A 17,908-nucleotide genomic window follows, 5' to 3' on the forward strand; every position below is an offset into this window, starting at 1 on the left:
GGTCTTGATAATCGCAAACCTTTACCAACAATTCTTTTCATTTGTTGTCTGCTTTGACGTTCATCATTTTTTTGATTCTGTATATCGAGCGAGCATGGCATGGCATGGCATCACCGCATTTGGAGCTCCCGGCGTTGGATCTTTATTTTTTCACCCCTCCCTGTTCTATACAACTCCAAATCGGCGAAAAGCCGGCGTTTATGCTTCTCGCCGCCGCAACATTTGCATTTCGTTTGGAGGTGGTTAGTTCTGATGGGGGCAAGGGCAACTCAAGATTTATGAAGGCGTCAAAGATTGGACACCGCAGCAACAGCAACAACAACAACAGAAGAACCTGGACCACACGGCCACATACTGCTGGTAGTCATCATCATACCTTATGTTTTATTGTCACGCTGATTTTTATTTTTATCGTTAAGTTGTTATGAGCGATGGGCAAACCCCCCAGAGAAAGCGAACGGGATTGGTGTTACATTATGTCTCCTGCTTCGTTACCTGCGACCCCTGATTGCGAAAAAAAAGAAAAAGATTGATGAATGAAAGGTGTTTGAGAGTAGAAAAGGAAATCAGAGTTCCTTCGCGTTTGGTGTGTGCATTATTTGAATCATTGACGAAGCAGAGCAAAAAGATCATTCCAGGAGAGCGAGCGAGGCATATCGTTGTGTTCTATACAAGCGAAGTTGAGGAGGATATACCCCCTGTGGAGAATGCAGTGAAGAATGCAAGGAAGGCGAAGTTGAGTCGAGAGGCACGAGCGATTCAGATGGTAGAAGACGGCTTTGGCTGTGTATGCATTTTATAAAGAGAGTCCCCAATCCTGATCTCGATAGCTCGGCTTATGTGACCTGACGTGTTTGTCGCTCCGGACCTACGGCGCGAAATACACGAGGGGGCTGGTCTCAGAGAATCGAACACATACGAACATTTTCATCTCATAAGGGCTTCGAGCTTGATGACAACAGCCCTGTTTGTTCGTCTAGAGTTATATATCTAACTGCTTGGATAGATGAACCGATCTTAAGGGTATAATATTTATTGAAATTTGGCCAAGTCTACGTCTCGGTACGTACCCGTCCGTCATCACACATACATACACACACCTGGCCGGAAGAGAGGGAACTCGCCTTTTACCGTAACTCGGCCGCTACCATCTTCATGATCTCCTCGACGCCCTTGCGCGAGTTGGCGGGCGTCTTGGCGATGCGCTGCCAGACCTCGCCGTGGCGGGGCTCGACGCTGACGCACTTGCTGACGACCTCGTCGCGCTTCTCCGAGGTGCCGTGCTCGAGGAGGAACTTGTAGTACCAGGCCCAGGAGTCGCCAAGGTCGGCGTCGCGGACGAGGGCCTTCTCGAACCAGTTCTGGGCCTTATCGAGCTTGCGCTCGCCCCAGAAGATGCGGGCGACGGCCACGAGCAGCGTGGGGTCGTTGTCGACCTCCTTGATGGCCTCGAGGCCGCGGGCCTTGCGCTGGGGCCGCTGCGTCAGGTGCCAGATCTTCTCGGACCACAGCGCGCCCTGGGCGGGCTTGGGCACGTCGCGCAGGGCCCGCTCCATGAGCGCCTCGGCCTGCTTGGTGTTGCCGGCGCGGCGCTCGATGCGGACGCTCTCGCACCAGAGCTCCGGGTTCTTGGGGACGGCGAGGCGGGCTCGGTCGAGGACGGAGCGCGCCTTGGGGAGCTGGCCTAGGGTCTCCTCGAGTCGGACGTAGAGAAGCCAAAGCGGGACCGAGGAAGGACAGGCCTTGACGCCCGTGCCGTACGCCTCGCGGGCCTGCAAAGGCTTGCCCAGGTCTTCGTAGATCTGGCCCTTGATCATCCACAGCTTAGGAAAGGCCGGGAACTGATCTAATGCTTGACTGACCAGATCCAATGCGGCATCGTTGTCACCAAGCGTCCGCTCAAAGGCTGCCGACTTCATCCAGACACGGTCAGTGGGTGCCTCTTGCCGCGCCTGCTGCAACAACATGCGCGCTTGCTGGATCTGGTTGTTCTCGGCTTCGAGCTTGACGGCAGCCAGCCAGATATCCTCGTTGTTGGGGTTCTGTTTGAAAGCGCGGCCAAGCACACGTCGTGCATTATCAATCTCACCAGCCATCCACTTCTCCTTGGCAAGCATCATCCACAGAATCTCGGATCGTGGGCAAGCGTTGACAGCCTTCTCGAGGATCGCCCACAACTCGTCCTTGGTGCCGTGGTTGCGTTCCAGATCAGCCGCCGCCAGCCATATAGTTTTGCTCGTCGGGAACACGCGCAGAGCGTAGGCATATATGGCTCGAGCCGTGATGTACATGCCCCTATTGATACTTGAACGTGCATCTTCCATCCACGTATCTTTGCGGTCGTCATCCTCATCGAGATTCCAACCCAGTGTCTCTTGGACGATCAGGCCACAAGTGACAATGGCACCTTCAGCCTCGCATTTTTCAGCCTCTTCGATCCATACTTCGCGTTTGGGCATGGCTCCCTCCTTTGCCAGTACTTGAACAGCACGCTTGGGCACGTTGAGTTTGGTCGCTGTGCCTAACTGCTCCTGCAACCTAGCAGCAGCAATCCAGATCTCATGCGAAGTTGGGAGGTGTTTACGCGCTTTGTTCAGCACCTTCTGGGCGTTTTCGGGAGTTTCCAGATGGGCAAGAGCCAGCCAGAGATCGAGCGATCTCGGGATAAGCTCTGTGGCCTTGGCCAGGAGCAATCGAGCATCTACTGGGTCTTCCTCCAGGTTCACTGCCTCTTTCCATAATGCTTCAGACTCGGGGATGTGATCCAAGGCCTTTCTAATGACGATCTTCTTGCTTCTGGGGTCCGTCTCCAGTTTCATAGCCTCGACCCATAGCCTCACAGAGCTGTTATTTAGTTTGATCGCGTCGCTTGCGATGATTTTGGCGTTGCGTCCTTCGTTCAGTCGGATGTTCTCTAGCCATACGTCTTCGTTTTTGGGACATTGTTGACATCCCTTAGCCATGAGATTCCGTGCTTGCACAATTTTGCCAGCCATCTCTTCCAAGCGCGCCGCCGCAATCCAACCAGGGCCATTGTTCGGGTTCGTCTTGATAACTGAGTTCAGCAGCTCGCGAACACGGTTGATATCTCCAACCTGTGCTGCGCTCTCGGGTAGCTGAGACTTCGCTAAGCTGGTGAGGTAGCCTTTGGGATCAATACTACTTGCGCTCCCGACCGTAGATGCTGTCCCGCTACTTTGTGATGCCTGGTCCAGCCTGACTTGAAGGACCTTGTCTCGAGCCTCACCGATCTTGGCGAAATTTGTCATGGCCCCTTCCGCAGATGCGCCAGATGATTCAGGCCCATCCACGACCATCGAGCCGAGCTCACCAGCGCCTGAAGCAGCCGCAATGACACTGTCTGGCACGGCATAGCTGCGCTGGTTCCGTCGGGCCTCCCTTGCTCTCCGTGCTTTGCCTGTAAGATCGCCAACTTCCGGGAGACTCGCCCACTCATCATCCGTGACATTCCCCAGCGCACGCTTCAGATCGGAGAACTGCTGTTGTATCTTGGGGTTGTTGCGCTCGAATTCCTCCTTCTCGGCCTGCTCCCTGGCTTCGCGGCGTTTCTTGCCCCTTCGCGCCATCTTTTCGTCGACTTCCTTGTAAATCCGGTCGGCCTCGTCATCGTCTTTGTCGTAGATTCCACCGGCGAATAAGCCAACCTCGCTATCGGGATCCTGGAAGCGCTCGTCGTTGGCGTTGTCGTCCTTGTCGTCGTCCTTCTTGACTGCATCGCCAAAACCCAGCTGGGCAGCTCTTTTGGCCAACGCCTCCTTGATCTGATCTTCGGAGGGGCCTTCGCGGGCAGGACCCAAATCCGATCGGGTCGTGAAACCAGTAGCACCTCGACCCAAACCAGCGACGTAGTTTTCGGGCGCGGGCATGTCGAGGAAGCTCTGTCGGTTTGCCATGGCGGGCGAGTGTTGAAGGGAGAAGCTCTCCCCAAGCAGCCAGCTATGTGTGGTGTCTGTCGATGTTCCTAGCGATCGAAGTTACCGGTAGCGAAAGTCGCTCGTATGGAGTGCAAGACGAGTAGTCGCTCGTTGCCCAGATGGATACCGTTACTCCGTACCTCTCGCGTGGTGCTGGAACGGCGGTATATTGACCAAGCTTGGTGCGGCTTGTTGCAGTCGCTATCGGCCTGGAATTGGAAGCGCGTTGACAGAGGGATTGAAGCTTGCGGCGGCGGGTTATTCGCAAGTATTGTGTGTACGGGATGACGCGTGCGTGGGCTGGCGCGATGTTGCGATCTTTGAAGCCCATCTGCTTGCGAGCTACAGCAAGTACATCTGCATCGGGAGCCTGGAAAAAGAAAGGGCGGAGCCACCTGCGCTGGCTCCAGGGCCTTCAGGGCCTTCAGGCACCTCTCTGACTTGCCAAAGCTTCGCTGAGCTTGCCTAATTGGCCTAATTGGACAGCAAATGCCCCGCCAATCTGACTTCCAGAACGACAGGGATAGGCCTGAACCCAGCTAAAATCACGGCTAAGATAAGGCGCCGATAACCAGAATCATCCCAAAATATTTTGAGTGCCATCCCACCGCCCCTCCTCGTCGTGCACCTTCTCGTCGCCTGCTCCTTGCGCAGCCACTCACTCACACGTTCTCCAACATGGGCAAGGCAAAGACTACCAAGGGCCGCAATGGCGCCCCGGCCAGCCCCTACGACCGCCCCGCCGGAAACGGGAAGAAGCAGCAGGCCCCGAACAACATCTTCAAATTCAACACCTCCAGGTAGGCGCGCCACTGCCGCCATCGTTTGCTTGTTGCGCCGTCGCTAATGTCTCGCCTTCCAGCTATGGTCAGCATATTTTGAAGAACCCGGGTATTGCAGGTAAGAATAAACTGCGAACACAGCAAGACCATGGCTAATCATTATCGGCAGATGCTATTGTGCAAAAGGCCTTCATCAAGGTAGGTAGAACCCTGCCGACAATCTACACCTACACCTACACCGCAACGAAGAAACACGCATGCTCATACCCCAATCCAGGAAACCGATACAGTCCTCGAAGTCGGCCCAGGAACAGGAAACATTTCAATCCGCATCTTGGAGAAAGCCAAGAAGTTAATTGCCGTGGAAATTGATCCTCGAATGGTAAATCAAATCAAATCGCTTGCTGGGCTGGGAGCCGAGAGGAGGGCTAATACCTCGACTATAGGCTGCCGAAGTCACGAAGCGTGTTCAGGGGTAAGCAGCCCTCAAAACCCAACCATCTGTGCCGAGTATGTCTCAGGGGCAATTGGTGCACGGCTATTGCAAACATCGTGGATGATGACCCTGAGACATGCACAGGATACCTGGAGCATTGTTGATAGACAAGGTACTGACTTGTTATTAGAAAGCCGGAGCAACGAAAATTGGAGGTTCTGCTAGGAGGTAAAGCCACCTTTACACGGGTTCGACAGCTGACGCTAACCAGATTGCTAGACGTCATCAAGATGGAGACATTACCTGAGTTCGACGTGCTGGTCAGCAACACGCCATATCAGATCTCGAGTCCTTTGGTTTTCAAGTAAGTGCTGTCACCTGATCGGGATTTCCGGGGGTGCTTAATGGAGCCGAATATTTGCACGGATGTTGTTTCGTCCCCGACTAACATTGGCCACATAGGATCCTGCAAATGCCCAAGCCGCCAAGATGTTGTGTTCTCATGTGAGTAGGCCTTCGGAATAACGAAAATGCCCTGGGACATTCCTAATGTCTGAATAGGTTTCAGAGAGAGTTTGCGCTTCGTCTCACAGCCAAGCCTGGCGATTCGCTTTACTGTCGGCTTTCAGTGAACAGCCAGTTCTGGGCAAAGATCACACAGTAAGTTCCTTTACTCGTATTGAGGCTATTGTGAATGTGGCACTTACTTAAATGTTATAGTATCCTGAAGGTTGGGAAAAAGGTAAGCAGACAGCTCCTTAAGATCCATTGAATATGGTCTTGCCCCTTTTCTGCATATTCCCCCTGAATTATGAGAACTCACACGTAAACCCTACAGAACTTCTCACCGCCACCCCTGGTAGAGTCGGCAGTCGTCCGAATTGAACCTAAGGTCGGGTCCGACAGACCTAACGTCAGCTTCGAGGAATGGGATGGCATGCTAAGGGTATGTTGCGGACCTTCAGCTTTTTTGTTCTTTTTGGGGAGACACATTAGAGCTTCATCATGGACATCGGAAGCCAAGCTAACCGAAGATAGATATGCTTTAACCGCCGTAACAAAACTCTCCGCGCATCGTGGTTTACCAAAGAGGTCCTCAGCATGGTTGAGCGTAACTATCGGATTTGGTGTTCGTTAAACAATGTGGCAGTTGACGATAGCCCCATTGAGGAGGGCGAAGACGACGAGGTCATGGATATGGATCTGCAAGAAAACGTGGAGCCCAGCGCGGGCGACGAGCCGCTCGACGAGGAGGAGGGCTGGGGCGGTATTATGGATGTTGACGATGCCGACAATGACACCACACCCTCCTTCTTTGGCAACAACAACGCCCCCGTGCCCAAGACCCAGAGCAAGCGACGCAAGACCCGGGTCGCGCTGCTCGTCCGCGAGAAGATCCGCAAGGTCCTCGAGGACGACACCAAACTGGCGGACCAGCGCTCCGGAAAGCTCGACGAGACGGATTTCCTGAAGCTGCTTTACGCCTTCAACTCGGAGAACATTCACTTCTCGTGATCCGTCATGTTCGTATCACGATCTACTTTGGGCATCTCGTGGCGTTATGGATTCGGAAAAAGAAGCAAAAAAGTTCGTATACCTCGGAACTGGAGTTTGGGCGAGATTTCCTGCTTCTTCAGAGAAGCAAGAGGCGTTTTGTTGATGATATCCATTCAAGAGACCTTTTTGGTACTGTCTATATATGGACAATAAGAATGACTGTAACCGATTATGACCTGTGTTTTCTGCATGCGGCGTGCTATAGGTGGTTTCGAAATTGGACGTAGATGCTTTATGTTGTGGAGGTGCCTTTTTACTACACTGGCGGCGTGCGTAGTTATGGTACATCCCGTGAAAAGGGGGCCACACCCTGGCTACGACCACAAGTGTGTTTGCCCGGCAGCTTCTACCTTCTTGTATTGGGAGAGGGCAGTCTCTTTTGGAGACGTAGCTCGAGCCATGTACGTTTTTGTTTATCAGACTATTTACAACCTTCTCGTTCCGTTCAAGTCCATGTGTGTAATGCTCGTTACCATATCCAGAGTAGACACTGATCGAGAGCGTCACACAGAAGTTGACACCGCCGGTCTCTCCGTAGCAAGTGTACTGGTTTTAATGGCACCCACAGTGCCTCCTGTTTGTTGGCATACACTTACACACTCCTGATGAGATATTTCTAGACAAAACTCTATAATGCTCTTTCTGCCCAACAGCTTTCATGGCAGGTTTGCCAGTTACTCAACACGCACAATATGCCTCTTCAATCAAGTTCCTTTAGCTCACGATTGGTTTAGTAGGCGCGGTATATCTTGAGTAGTTGACTATGTGGACGATTCTCATTACGTGTATTATCTAACATCATCAAGCTTGGTTCCTCCAGCTCCTAGTCCTGTGCGTTCATGCGTTGGTATGTTTTCTACTTCCCCTCAATCCTGCTCTCGTCTTCTATTAACCATGCCAAGACGAAAAGGGTATCCCAGAAAAAAAGAAGAAAAGACAATTCAGAGCAATACGCACGTTACCCCTGAACACCTTGGTATGATTATGCACTCCGTTGCCGGCCGAGTAAAAGAAGTCCGCACCCGTCTCCGATGCTGTTTATGCGTCCGCCAATTTATACGGTTAATATGTGTTAGTAAGAGAAGGGAAGAAAGGGGGAGATGTCCCCTATTAAATAGTAGTGGCTCGCAAGCCTAACAAGCGCAAGCCTAACAAGGGCAAGGCTTGATCAAGGGAGCTGTTCCCTGTTGGCACCTATAGCACCACTCTGATCCAAGCCTTCCCAGCCTCCTTGCCAGCCGCGGTCACCGGCCACAGCGCCGCCCGACTCGCCGCTCTCGGCCATGCCCTTGACGTCGCTCCAGTACTCGAGCCGGCGCACTTCCTCGTCCGCATGCGTGACTGCCGCAGCCAGGTTCTTCATCTTGACTTCGAGGTTCGGGTCCGGTTGGTCGTCCGTGTTTTCATCTTGGCCCTCCGCCTTGTTCTTGCCCGCTCTCTTCTGCTCCTCGAGCTTGTTGGCCACGTCGTCATGTATAGCCATAAGTCTCGTCAGAAGCAGTCGCCGCGAGGCCTGGAACACGAAAATAGACATAATCTCGTGCATGTGGTTCTGCAGATCCAACCAGTCGTCCGCTGCGTGCTCGAGGTAGCTCTGGACGGCGTCCAGCTTCTCCCGGTCAATGCGCGACACTCTCAAGAGCGCCATTAGCATGTCCACACTTTCCACATCCTTCTTCTCCGACACAGCGTCTTCTTCATGGAGCACGCACGCGCTGGTACGCGAGGCGGTGTCGAGTATGCTGGACGCTCCGTCGCGCAGGGGCACATGCTTAGCAGCGGCGGGCTCTACGGTGAAGTATTCCGGGTTGAGCAGATGGGGGTCGTTGGCTTGATAACCGATTCCCTTCTTGATGCGCCGCCGGATCCAGGCCCGTCTTCGCACGAACGAGTTATACCACTTTGGACCGTGCCACGAGAACTTCTTGGAGAACATGAACGAGTACTCCCAGCCGTCATGATCGGTATCGATGGCATCGTCCTGGTTCACCCTCCACTCTGGCCAAGCCCATTCCCAGCTCGGGTCCGGTGGTTGCGCAGTCTTGATGCTAGTCGGGCTCGGCTTATGGTTGGCATTGGTCCAGGGCGGGGGGGTCGAGATTGCCCAGCGCGGCCGAGGCGAATAGCGGTATACCACAGAGAAAGCCGCCTCTTTCGTTTTCGTATAGGATGTCAATAGCCGTTTCAGGCGATTTATGACGCGAATGTCTATGTTTGTTTTTCTGGGGTTGTCCATTCTCTGGCGATGCCGGCGCGGCGGCGGCGGCCTGCTCTGTTGCTCCCCGCGATGGGCCAGCTTCTTCGGTCGTCGGAGGTTCTCGAACTTCGGGAGGGGCGTTCTTGTTCTCGTTGCTTGGAGCGTGGAGATCCCCATTCGCCTGGCTTGAGGTGCCGCCGCCGTCGTGGTCAGAGATGGGGGCAGCAGCATCGCGTAGTGGTATTCGGCTTTCGGAAGAGGTCAAGGGCTGATCGTCACCCGAGGTGTTGGCGACATCATTGGAGGCACTATTCTCTGCATCGGGGCTGGCTCCGGGTCGAGGAGGATCATCTCCAGCTGGCTGGGCGGAGCCGGACTGGTCTACGAGGATAATCTCATGGTCGATATCGCTATCCTTGAGAGGAGATACGCGCCGTGATGTGCGCACTCTGGGTTTCATTGTGTGGGGGACCCCGACATGCAAAGCATACTGGTAAAGTGGCGAGGAAAAAAAAGGGAGGATGTCGTCGCTCGCGGACTAGACCATGCCAGCGAGTCACCAGCAGAGCAGATAAGTTTTCTTTTTCTTTTTCTGGCTTCTCCCTTTGCTGGGGGAGGATGGAAAACGGATTTCAAGTAATGGTAATCAGTTCCAGCATGCGTCCCACCTTGTCAGGGTAAATCATCGACGGCGGATGAGGATCAACGTGAGATGGAAAACGGAAAGTGGCCTTTTTTTGCGGCAGGTGCAGCAGAACTAGCCTGTGAGGCTGGAAGCTACGCTTCGCCTAGTCGCCTAGTAGGGAGCGGAACTTGCTACGACGGAGCTATGACGATGACGAGTGGGAGGTGACTAACAAACAGACAGCTAGGGGGATGAAACGAAACACATCCTCCCTCGGAAGCAAAGTACAGTCAGTAGTTAGACAGTTTAGGACATACCGGAAGTATGTAGGTGTATGCTGTCTTCAGTTCAAGGAAGCAACAGGTTTCTGCTGATGGCAGGAGGGGGACTCGAATGGCACGATATGCCATCTTTATCAGGCTCCCCGTTCTTGATGATGTAATTCCACGGACCATTCTTGGCTGTGAGGAAGCATCCATTGTTGAGATGCAGCAGGTAATCCGATCGGGCTGGAATGGAAGGAAATGGGACGGGAAATAACCAGCAGAACCCACTTGGGTCCCAGCTCCCGGCTAGTGCTGAAGGGTACTGGACCTTTCCCCGCAACAGCAGCAACCGCAACAGCAACAGCAACAGCAGCTCGGCAAGCTTCAGCGTCCATACGTCATCCAAGCAAAAAAAGTGTTCCGTCGCATCCAGCCTGGCTTGCTTTGCGACCTGGGTAGAAACGGGAAAGCAGATGTCATGTTTCAACAACGTGATTCACCAGCCCACCAAGAGACGTTTTTGTTCTCGCCTTCTCTGGCCAGTCACATCGGCAGAAGCCTCGAGGTGTTCTCCATTGGCCGCGGCCGTTGCGCTACCCAGCCAGGCTTGACCAGCCCGAGTTGGACCACCCCGGCCACCCCTGAGGGCATCAACAGCAATGGAAGCGGACATAAGGTCCGTCCGTGGACCCCAAGCGGTTAGGATCGATCTGATACTGATACCATGCATTGGTGACTTACTGGAGCTTGAACCTAGCTGATCTCGCGTCCGTGACAAGTACCGTAGGCGAAAGGAAGAAGGTAACGGATGCACAGTATGTATGTACTGCAAGCCATGCATGTGGTAGTAATCATGCCATCACACACTGATCGCTCCTCGCTCCTCCTGGGTAACCCGTACCCGTAACAAAGCCATTGGAACCCTCCCCGCCTCCCATATTTCGTCCCTCCCGCTCCTCGTGTGACCTCATTCGCCTTCTCTCCTCTCCAATCCCATCACTCCCAATCAACTTAAATCCAACTACAACCCCCCTTTCCCTCTCATTTTCGAGCTTCATACCTCGACTCCTCCATTCAAGATACTCACAACAAACCTCTCTACGACCTTACACACGCACACACATACTCTCTCTCTCTCTCACACACACACAACCAAACCCACCAAACCAAAACCAACTTACAACATGTCTCGCTCACGCATGCCCCTCGTCCTCGGCCTCGGTGCCGCCGGTGGTGTCGGATACTACCTCTACAGCGCAGGCGGCAACCCCAAGGTCGCCCAGAAGCAAGCAGAGGGTGAGTAGCATTTGCCAATGTATTGCGACAACCCGCTCCCGGAACCACATTGCTGACTTGAAGCTTTCCCTACACACAGCCGATGCCCACAAGCTGAGCTCCGAAGCCAAGAGCCACATGCCCGGCCGCAGCTCCCAAGCCCAGAAGGATGCCGAGAAGTTCGGCGCCCAAGCTGGAGCCAAGATTGACAACTTTGTAAGTCCTTCTTCCGCTCTATACATAGTCTTCTTTGCCACGCCCGAAATACCAGGACTAACCGTGGAATCATCTTGATAGGCTGGCAAGACGCAAGCAGACCTCCAAAAGGTCAAGGCTGACGCCGAGGCCTACGGCAAGGACCTGAAGCAAGACGCCCTCAAGAAGGTTGACGAGTTTGACCGCAAGGTCGAGAACAAGACAGCCGAGGCCAAGAGCGGCATCTCGAGCTGGTTCGGCGGAAGCAAGTAAAAATCAAAAGTTGGATCTGGATCTGGATCTGGGTGGATAACGGAACGAGCCTATGTTGCGCTCAATACTTTTTAATCATTTCTCATCTGTTACCACTCTAGGAGAGTGGGCAGCATGAGAGGGCTCTGCGGAGCTTACCACCATGATACGACATGAGACGATATTATATGTTTGGGGCGGTGTAATGGCATAATTCAGGGTCAAATTCGGAATTGAAATCCAACGAATTGTTCAACAGTTCATTGCAATGGCGGCGTCTCATCAAAATGCGCAGTGATACGTTTGAATGGCCTGTTTTCATGTCTCTTGCGGTGACCTAAGCTTGTACTGAAACAAGACTTATGTCCAACGATTGGTATTCAGCAGCCGTTTGTCACCAGTGTCCACCTACACGGCTCGGCACGCGGTGATGGGCCCACACCTAAATACACATTTCCTAATAGCATGGTTTAGACTTGCTTCTCTTCAGCGACGTAGTGCAGGTAAGCGCCCAGGAGCTTGATGCCCTCGATGTAGTTCTTCTTATCCAGCTTCTCGTTGATCGAGTGCGCACCGTCGGTGGAGCTGCCCATGGGCAACAGCAGGACGTTCTTGCCCGTGGCCTGCTCAAACGTGAGCGTGACGGGGATGCTGCCGCCCTCGCGGGTGAAGTCGGGCTGGACACCCCAGACGCGCTCGACGGCCTTGCCGGCGGCGCGGAAGTTCCAGTGGTTCGGGCTCGCGACCCACCACTTGCCTGTGTGCTGGGCGTAGACGTTGAGCGTGTTCTTGGAGCCGAGCTTGGCGAACGTCTCGCGCACGTACTTGTACACGCACTCGTTGGTCTGGTCGATGTCCATGTCGGGCACCGTGCGGATCGAGAACTTGCCGATCACCTTGGCGGGGATGACCGTCTTGGCTCCGGGGGCGGAGAAGGCGCCCTCGACACCGTGGACCGAGAGCGAAGGGTATCGCCAGCGGGCCATGAGCGTGGGCTTCTTGTCCTCGAAGATGGTCGTCTTGGATCCCAGCGACTCGTGGAGGTTGTCCATGGTGAAGCTGATGTTGTCGTAGAGGCTCTCCTCCTCGGCCGTCACGGGTGCCACTTGCTCCATGATGCCGGGGATCTGGATCTTGCCGTGGGTGTCCACCAGGCTTCCCAGCACGCGCACCAAGTCGGTCATGGGCTCCTGGGCAGTGCCACCAAAGACACCGGAGTGCAGGTCGGCTCCGGGGCCCGAGATCTCGACACTGTAGTAGTTGCATCCACGCAGGCCGTAGGTCAGGCACGGCTTCTCGGTGCCGAGCCAGTAGTTGTCGGAGATGCAGACGGCGTCGGCGTCGGCAAAGTAGCCCTTGCCCTCCTTCTCGATCAGCTCCTCCAGACCCTCGGAACCGTACTCCTCCATGCCCTCGAAGCACATGAGCAGGTTGACGGGGAAGTCGACGCCGGCCTTCTGGTGGGCCTCGATGGCGTTGAGCCAGCCCAGGACGGGGCCCTTGTCGTCGGTGCTGCCGCGGCCGAACATGCGGCCGTCCTCGCCGACGGTGAGGGTGAAGGGTTCGGTGGCCCAGCCGTCGGTCTTCTCGGCGGGCTGGACGTCGTAGTGGCCGTAGACGAGGATGGTGCGCTTGCTCTTGTCGCGGCCGTAGCGGGCCAGGACGACGGGCGGGAGGTCGAGCTCGGGGTGGTCGGGCTGCTTGCCCAGGGGGCGCATCTCTACCTCGGCGCCGAGGGCCTTGAGCTCGGTCTCCAGCCAGTGGCCCATGCGGACGACATCGGGTCGGCGGGCGGCCTCGGAGCTGATGGAGGGGATGGCGACGGCCTTGGAGAGTCTGTCGATGAAGTGGGATGAGAGCTCATCGACTTTGGAGAAGTAGCCGTCCAGTTGGGGCGCCATGCTGCGGGCTTGGTGGGAGCGGAGCTCGTCTGTCAGGTAGCTTCGTCGGGTAGTGGTGTTGGTGGTCAAGGCAGGGGAGCTTGTAGACTTTCTTGCAACTGTAGAGATGGGGCGCCTAGATGTAGATGTACAGATTGGAGACGAAGAAAAACAAAGGCGGGTGGATGCCAGCTTATGATTCCACGTGCATCGGGTCGACGATAGTCGTGTGAGCAGGATGCGGGGCATTTCAGAAGCTCAATGGAGGGGTTGCAACTTAAGCACGCCCGGAATAAGGGTACAAATACAGCGCTACGGTTGCCCGATTCGACAGGCGGGCGAGGGCGGGCCAATGAGAAGCCGGGTCTGGAAACGGGCTAAGGTGTTACAGGTAGGTAGGGTCGGTAAATCATAAAGTAGGTATGTATCAATGTATGTGAGGTACTTTCTCATTTGGAGGGGGCGACGTCGAAGATACGGACACCAACGCTGGGCGAGCGAGGGTGGATGGAAAATGCTGCAGTCAAGGGCAGCGAGTTTAGCAGCGGCTACCCTAGCAACCTGGGCCCAGACGCCCTCCCACAAACTCCTCCTTCTCTCACGCCTGTCAATTCAGGCAGTCCAGTAAAGCACAGACGCTCCCCCTATGCAAGTGAGGTCAAACCAGTACGGGCATATGCAACAGCTTAGTTGATGACTATCAGACCACTTCTGCTTAACATGAATGAGGGGTTTGGGCATGCGCACTTGGCCAAAGGCTTGGGTAGTACGACGATACCAAAACCTGCCGGAAGATAAAATATAATGCCACTTTTCAGATTGCAACTTTTGAGACAACAATTCATTCAATAGGCACCTGTCATGTAGTCATTTGGGTTGGGTAGTATTTCCTTAAGTCATGTTGTCGATTTTTCATCATCGTACTCCATGCACCTTTCTCCTCCCCTGAACCTTTATACCTCTTAATAGAACCTAGTAGACTCTCGAAACTCCCGTTATGTACGCCGGTGAAGAATCACAACAACACAGGCGTGTTCTGATACCTAAGTAGGTATGCACACCAGGCGTCTTTTGTTGGGCGCCAAGTTGCACCGAAGAAACAAAAACCCCCTTCCCCACCCCCATATCTAGAGAAGTGCTCACTCGGACGCCCGGCCAACTCCCCCTAAAATCATGGCGAAAAAAAACAAAAGTCAGCCCTTAATTATAGTGTTTGGTTGTGTGAGCTGAAAAGAGAAAATCGCTACTGCCCCAGGCTAAGGAGCTCGTCGACGTATTTCCGCGTGTCGACTCCGATGCCCTGGGCCAGTCGACTCGCACCTTCTGTCCATGCACTTGCATCGCCAAGCGAGCCGCTTCGACTCCTATTCGTGCCATGCTCGCCAGCCCGTCGGATCAGCACAATCTCCTTGCCGCTCTGGGAATCGTGTTTCCTGTGCTTCTCCCTCCGCTCTTGCTGGCCTTGTTGATGCTGATGCACTGAAATAGACCTGGCAGTTTCCAAATCTGAATTCATTTGAGATTGATGCTCACTCTCCACTGCTACACTGTCCCCCGATTCCTGGGCCTGGTCTGTACCCGTGGAGCCTTTAGTCCCGTCGGATAGAAAACGGGGTGGTTCATGATCCTCGGCGATTGCGTCCATGGTCATAGAACCCCCCTTCTTAGACTCGATGCGTGTCCATACAACCCACCAGCCACGGTTGGTCTTACAAGTACGCTCAAGTTCCTTGTGATCGTGCCGTGTTGCCGCGTACGTGTTCAGAATCTGCATATGCGTGTTGACAGCCTCCACTCGCGACCAGAAAGGCTGCGTCTGCTCGCCGTTTTGATAACGAACTATCGAGGCAGGATCTGGGATACAGGGTATGGTGGAGTGGATGGTCAGCGCTCGCGAATCCCAGACGAGGTCAAATATGTGACTTGGAGTGTTGTTTCCTGCGTCGGGCTTTCCGGGTCGGTACGAGGTCGATACAGCAAGGGGTTTTCGTAACGGGGCCAGCTGGTGATGAAGCGATCTATAGAGGCTCTCATAGGCCAAAGAGTCGGTCCGGTTCTCAAAGAGGAACGTGTAGATGAACGGTTTACTGACGTAGACCACGACACGGACCTTCTTCGCCTTGTTGCGGTCCTGGCTATCGAAGTGGGATTCCCGGTCTCTCGAGTCTTTGCGACCAGACCTGGTCAATCTCAATTCGTTGTCGCCGCTCCCTAAATCATGCATCATGTCGTCCTCAGATTTGTTCAACATTTCACTCTCGACTTCCACCGTCAAAGTCCGGACGAGAGTACGGGTTTCACCTTCAGAGCCGTCCGACTCTGGAGAATCACTGTCGACATCGTCAACAGCACCTTGTAGGCCAATCAGGTAGTGGCCTGCAGTGTCGTCGACAGGTTTGGAGTTGCGCCTGGACACCTCTGGCCGTGGCTCGCTCTCCTTAGCTGCGCTGCCGTTTGCTGACGGGGCCTCCGAAGGCTCGGTGGAGCTCTTATTGCTGGTGCCTAGGGACCAATGTGTGCCATATCCCATCTTCAGATAGCTAACGAACTTGTCCATTCCCTTGGCATCGGAGCCTTCAGAGCTGTGAGGAGTTGAAGCCTGCTGTGGATTTTCAGGACCAGTAGTTGCGGCTGATTGCGGCACAGTGTCGTCCTTATCAATTGTGCCCGCCCTAGGTCGAGTCCGCTTGGTTCTGGTCCGCGTCGATGTTGGGCTTTGCTTGACGCCATAGGCGCCCTCACCCCATGTGTAGATGTCTTCCATCCAGTAAACGACATCTCGTAATGAGTTTTTGGACAAGGCCCCAGTGCCTAGGAATATAGCACCGTCTTCAGCACCAGGCTCCTCCCCTAAGCCAAGCCACTTCAGGGGCTCAGAACCTTCCGGCTTGGCATCCTTGTTGTTTTCAGTTGTGGTCTCGGGCTCCGAGTCTCCAAACTTTGACACAACCAGGTCCAGGAGTCCTTCCATTCTTCCGACGAATCCCTCCAGGACGTCCCGCTCTCCGCTGCCCCTCTCCTCCTCGCCTACACCCACCCCAAGCTCGCCAGAGGCTGCAATCTTGATGCCTCCGTACACGGCGCATGCCGGGTTGCCATGGAGCATCACGTTCCAGGTAGAGAGATAGATATCCCAATACCGACTCAGCATGGCCACGAATCTGGGTCTCCTAGTCCGCACGAACAGCGCGCTCAATGACGCCGCATGATGCAGTAAGAATATAGAATGAGCGCGGAGCAGATCTTGCATCAGAAGCGCAGCTGGTTTGACCTCTCGGGAGGAATACTCGACATTCTCGGACGAGTCTTGACTAGCGCTGCCGAGCCGAGGAGGAAGGGGTAGTTTCGTCAGATCGATGGACTATATTGAAATCCAACTGTCAGTATACCATATTTCTCTCGAGGCTTTCTGCCAGTACCTAACTGGCAGAAGGGCGAGACGGGTTTGGTTGGTTGTCGGGTCTGGGCAGAATTGAACTCACAGCAAGAATCCACCAGCCGGGCTCCAGCTCGTGCAGCACGACCCGCGACTTCTCCGTCTCGATCGAGTCGAGACTCTTGCCGCCGGCGAAGCCACGACTGAACTCGACCATGCCCTGGGCGAGCCCGATCTGGCGGAGCCGCTCATTGCGCTCCTCGTGCGACAGGGCCTCGGTAGGCCTGCCGTTGCGGGCCGCTCGGTTGCGCCTCCGCGGGACGGCGGGAGGAGCTGCGTTGTGGGCGTCTACGGATGCATAGTAGACAATCTGGTCGTCGAGGGTGTCGTCGGTCGTGCCCAGGCTCGGGTTGAAGATGGCGAGAAAGCCCAGCTGCGCCGGCACGACGGAGGCCGGTGGGGGCGAGGCTGGCGTGCCCATCTGTGGCGGGGCAGTAGCTCACGACAAGAAGCGAAAAACAAGAAAACGAATTGCGAAGATCTTGCTGCCTTCTTGAATTGTAGGTTAAGATAGAAAACGGGGTCCCGGGGCCAATTCTGAGTAAGAAGAAGAAGTCTTTTAAGAGGTGGTCAGAAATCGTGCAATCGTGGAGACAGAGCCGTACCAGAGGCTCCGGCGCTGCAAAGTATTGAGTGTTGGATCGCGATCCCCAAAGCCCGACCCCACGACTTTTAAACGCGGCGGCGCGACTGTATGTAGATCAACATCCAATGTAACAGGACGTTGACCAGTATCCGACCAATTGGCAAGGCAAACGAGGACCAAATGAGCTGCGTGGGGAAACAACGTCACGGCATGCCCCCCCCCTTATATGTATAACAAGTCACAAAAACGAGGTTGCGTCTGGGCCGGGAGGAAGGCCCAAGGCATATGCAGGACGAGGGCGGTTCAAAGCTGAAGTTCTTGTTCAGCGGGAGTTGGGCCCGCGCAGGCAAGCGATGATATGACACAATCCTGATGAGCCGCCACCGCCAGCCAGGTCTGGACCCCTCAGGTGCATACCTATTGACTGCATGTACCTATGGTTCTACTAATACGCAAGCACCCGTCAATTTGTCATATTTGATTGAT

General features: G+C 54.6%; 6 protein-coding genes across 6 annotated transcripts; 2 read left to right on the forward strand and 4 right to left on the reverse strand.

Moving 5' to 3' along the window:
• Positions 1-1,127: 1,127 nt before the first annotated feature.
• On the reverse strand, positions 1,128-3,914 carry PG986_012081 (Pre-mRNA-splicing factor prp1; the record flags this gene model as incomplete). Its single annotated transcript, XM_066848303.1, has 1 exon — positions 1,128-3,914. The coding sequence occupies one exon, from the start codon at positions 3,912-3,914 to the stop codon at positions 1,128-1,130; it is 2,787 nt and encodes a 928-aa protein (XP_066694999.1).
• Positions 3,915-4,613: 699 nt separating this feature from the next.
• On the forward strand, positions 4,614-6,668 carry PG986_012082 (S-adenosyl-L-methionine-dependent methyltransferase; the record flags this gene model as incomplete). The annotated part of the gene is made up of 12 exons (XM_066848304.1): positions 4,614-4,735; positions 4,798-4,835; positions 4,887-4,915; positions 4,995-5,099; positions 5,164-5,192; positions 5,344-5,381; positions 5,433-5,517; positions 5,616-5,657; positions 5,715-5,813; positions 5,874-5,895; positions 5,992-6,099; positions 6,192-6,668. The coding sequence occupies 12 exons, from the start codon at positions 4,614-4,616 to the stop codon at positions 6,666-6,668; spliced, it is 1,194 nt and encodes a 397-aa protein (XP_066695000.1).
• A 1,210-nt stretch (positions 6,669-7,878) lies between these two features.
• Positions 7,879-9,367, reverse strand: PG986_012083 (uncharacterized protein; the record flags this gene model as incomplete). The annotated part of the gene is made up of 2 exons (XM_066848305.1): positions 7,879-8,861; positions 8,911-9,367. 2 exons carry the CDS (start codon positions 9,365-9,367, stop codon positions 7,879-7,881), a joined length of 1,440 nt encoding a protein of 479 aa, XP_066695001.1.
• A 1,615-nt stretch (positions 9,368-10,982) lies between these two features.
• On the forward strand, positions 10,983-11,541 carry PG986_012084 (uncharacterized protein; the record flags this gene model as incomplete). Its single annotated transcript, XM_066848306.1, has 3 exons — positions 10,983-11,094; positions 11,174-11,289; positions 11,371-11,541. The coding sequence occupies 3 exons, from the start codon at positions 10,983-10,985 to the stop codon at positions 11,539-11,541; spliced, it is 399 nt and encodes a 132-aa protein (XP_066695002.1).
• A 449-nt stretch (positions 11,542-11,990) lies between these two features.
• PG986_012085 (uncharacterized protein) lies at positions 11,991-13,421 on the reverse strand (the record flags this gene model as incomplete). Its single annotated transcript, XM_066848307.1, has 1 exon — positions 11,991-13,421. One exon carries the CDS (start codon positions 13,419-13,421, stop codon positions 11,991-11,993), a length of 1,431 nt encoding a protein of 476 aa, XP_066695003.1.
• A 1,222-nt stretch (positions 13,422-14,643) lies between these two features.
• PG986_012086 (Vacuolar fusion protein CCZ1-like protein) lies at positions 14,644-17,257 on the reverse strand (the record flags this gene model as incomplete). Its single annotated transcript, XM_066848308.1, has 2 exons — positions 14,644-16,761; positions 16,883-17,257. The coding sequence occupies 2 exons, from the start codon at positions 17,255-17,257 to the stop codon at positions 14,644-14,646; spliced, it is 2,493 nt and encodes an 830-aa protein (XP_066695004.1).
• Positions 17,258-17,908: the final 651 nt, after the last annotated feature.

This window comes from Apiospora aurea (genome assembly GCF_038362705.1).
Source record: "Apiospora aurea strain CBS 24483 chromosome Unknown utg000008l_segment0_segment0, whole genome shotgun sequence".
Classification (NCBI taxonomy): Eukaryota; Fungi; Ascomycota; class Sordariomycetes; order Amphisphaeriales; family Apiosporaceae; genus Apiospora; species Apiospora aurea.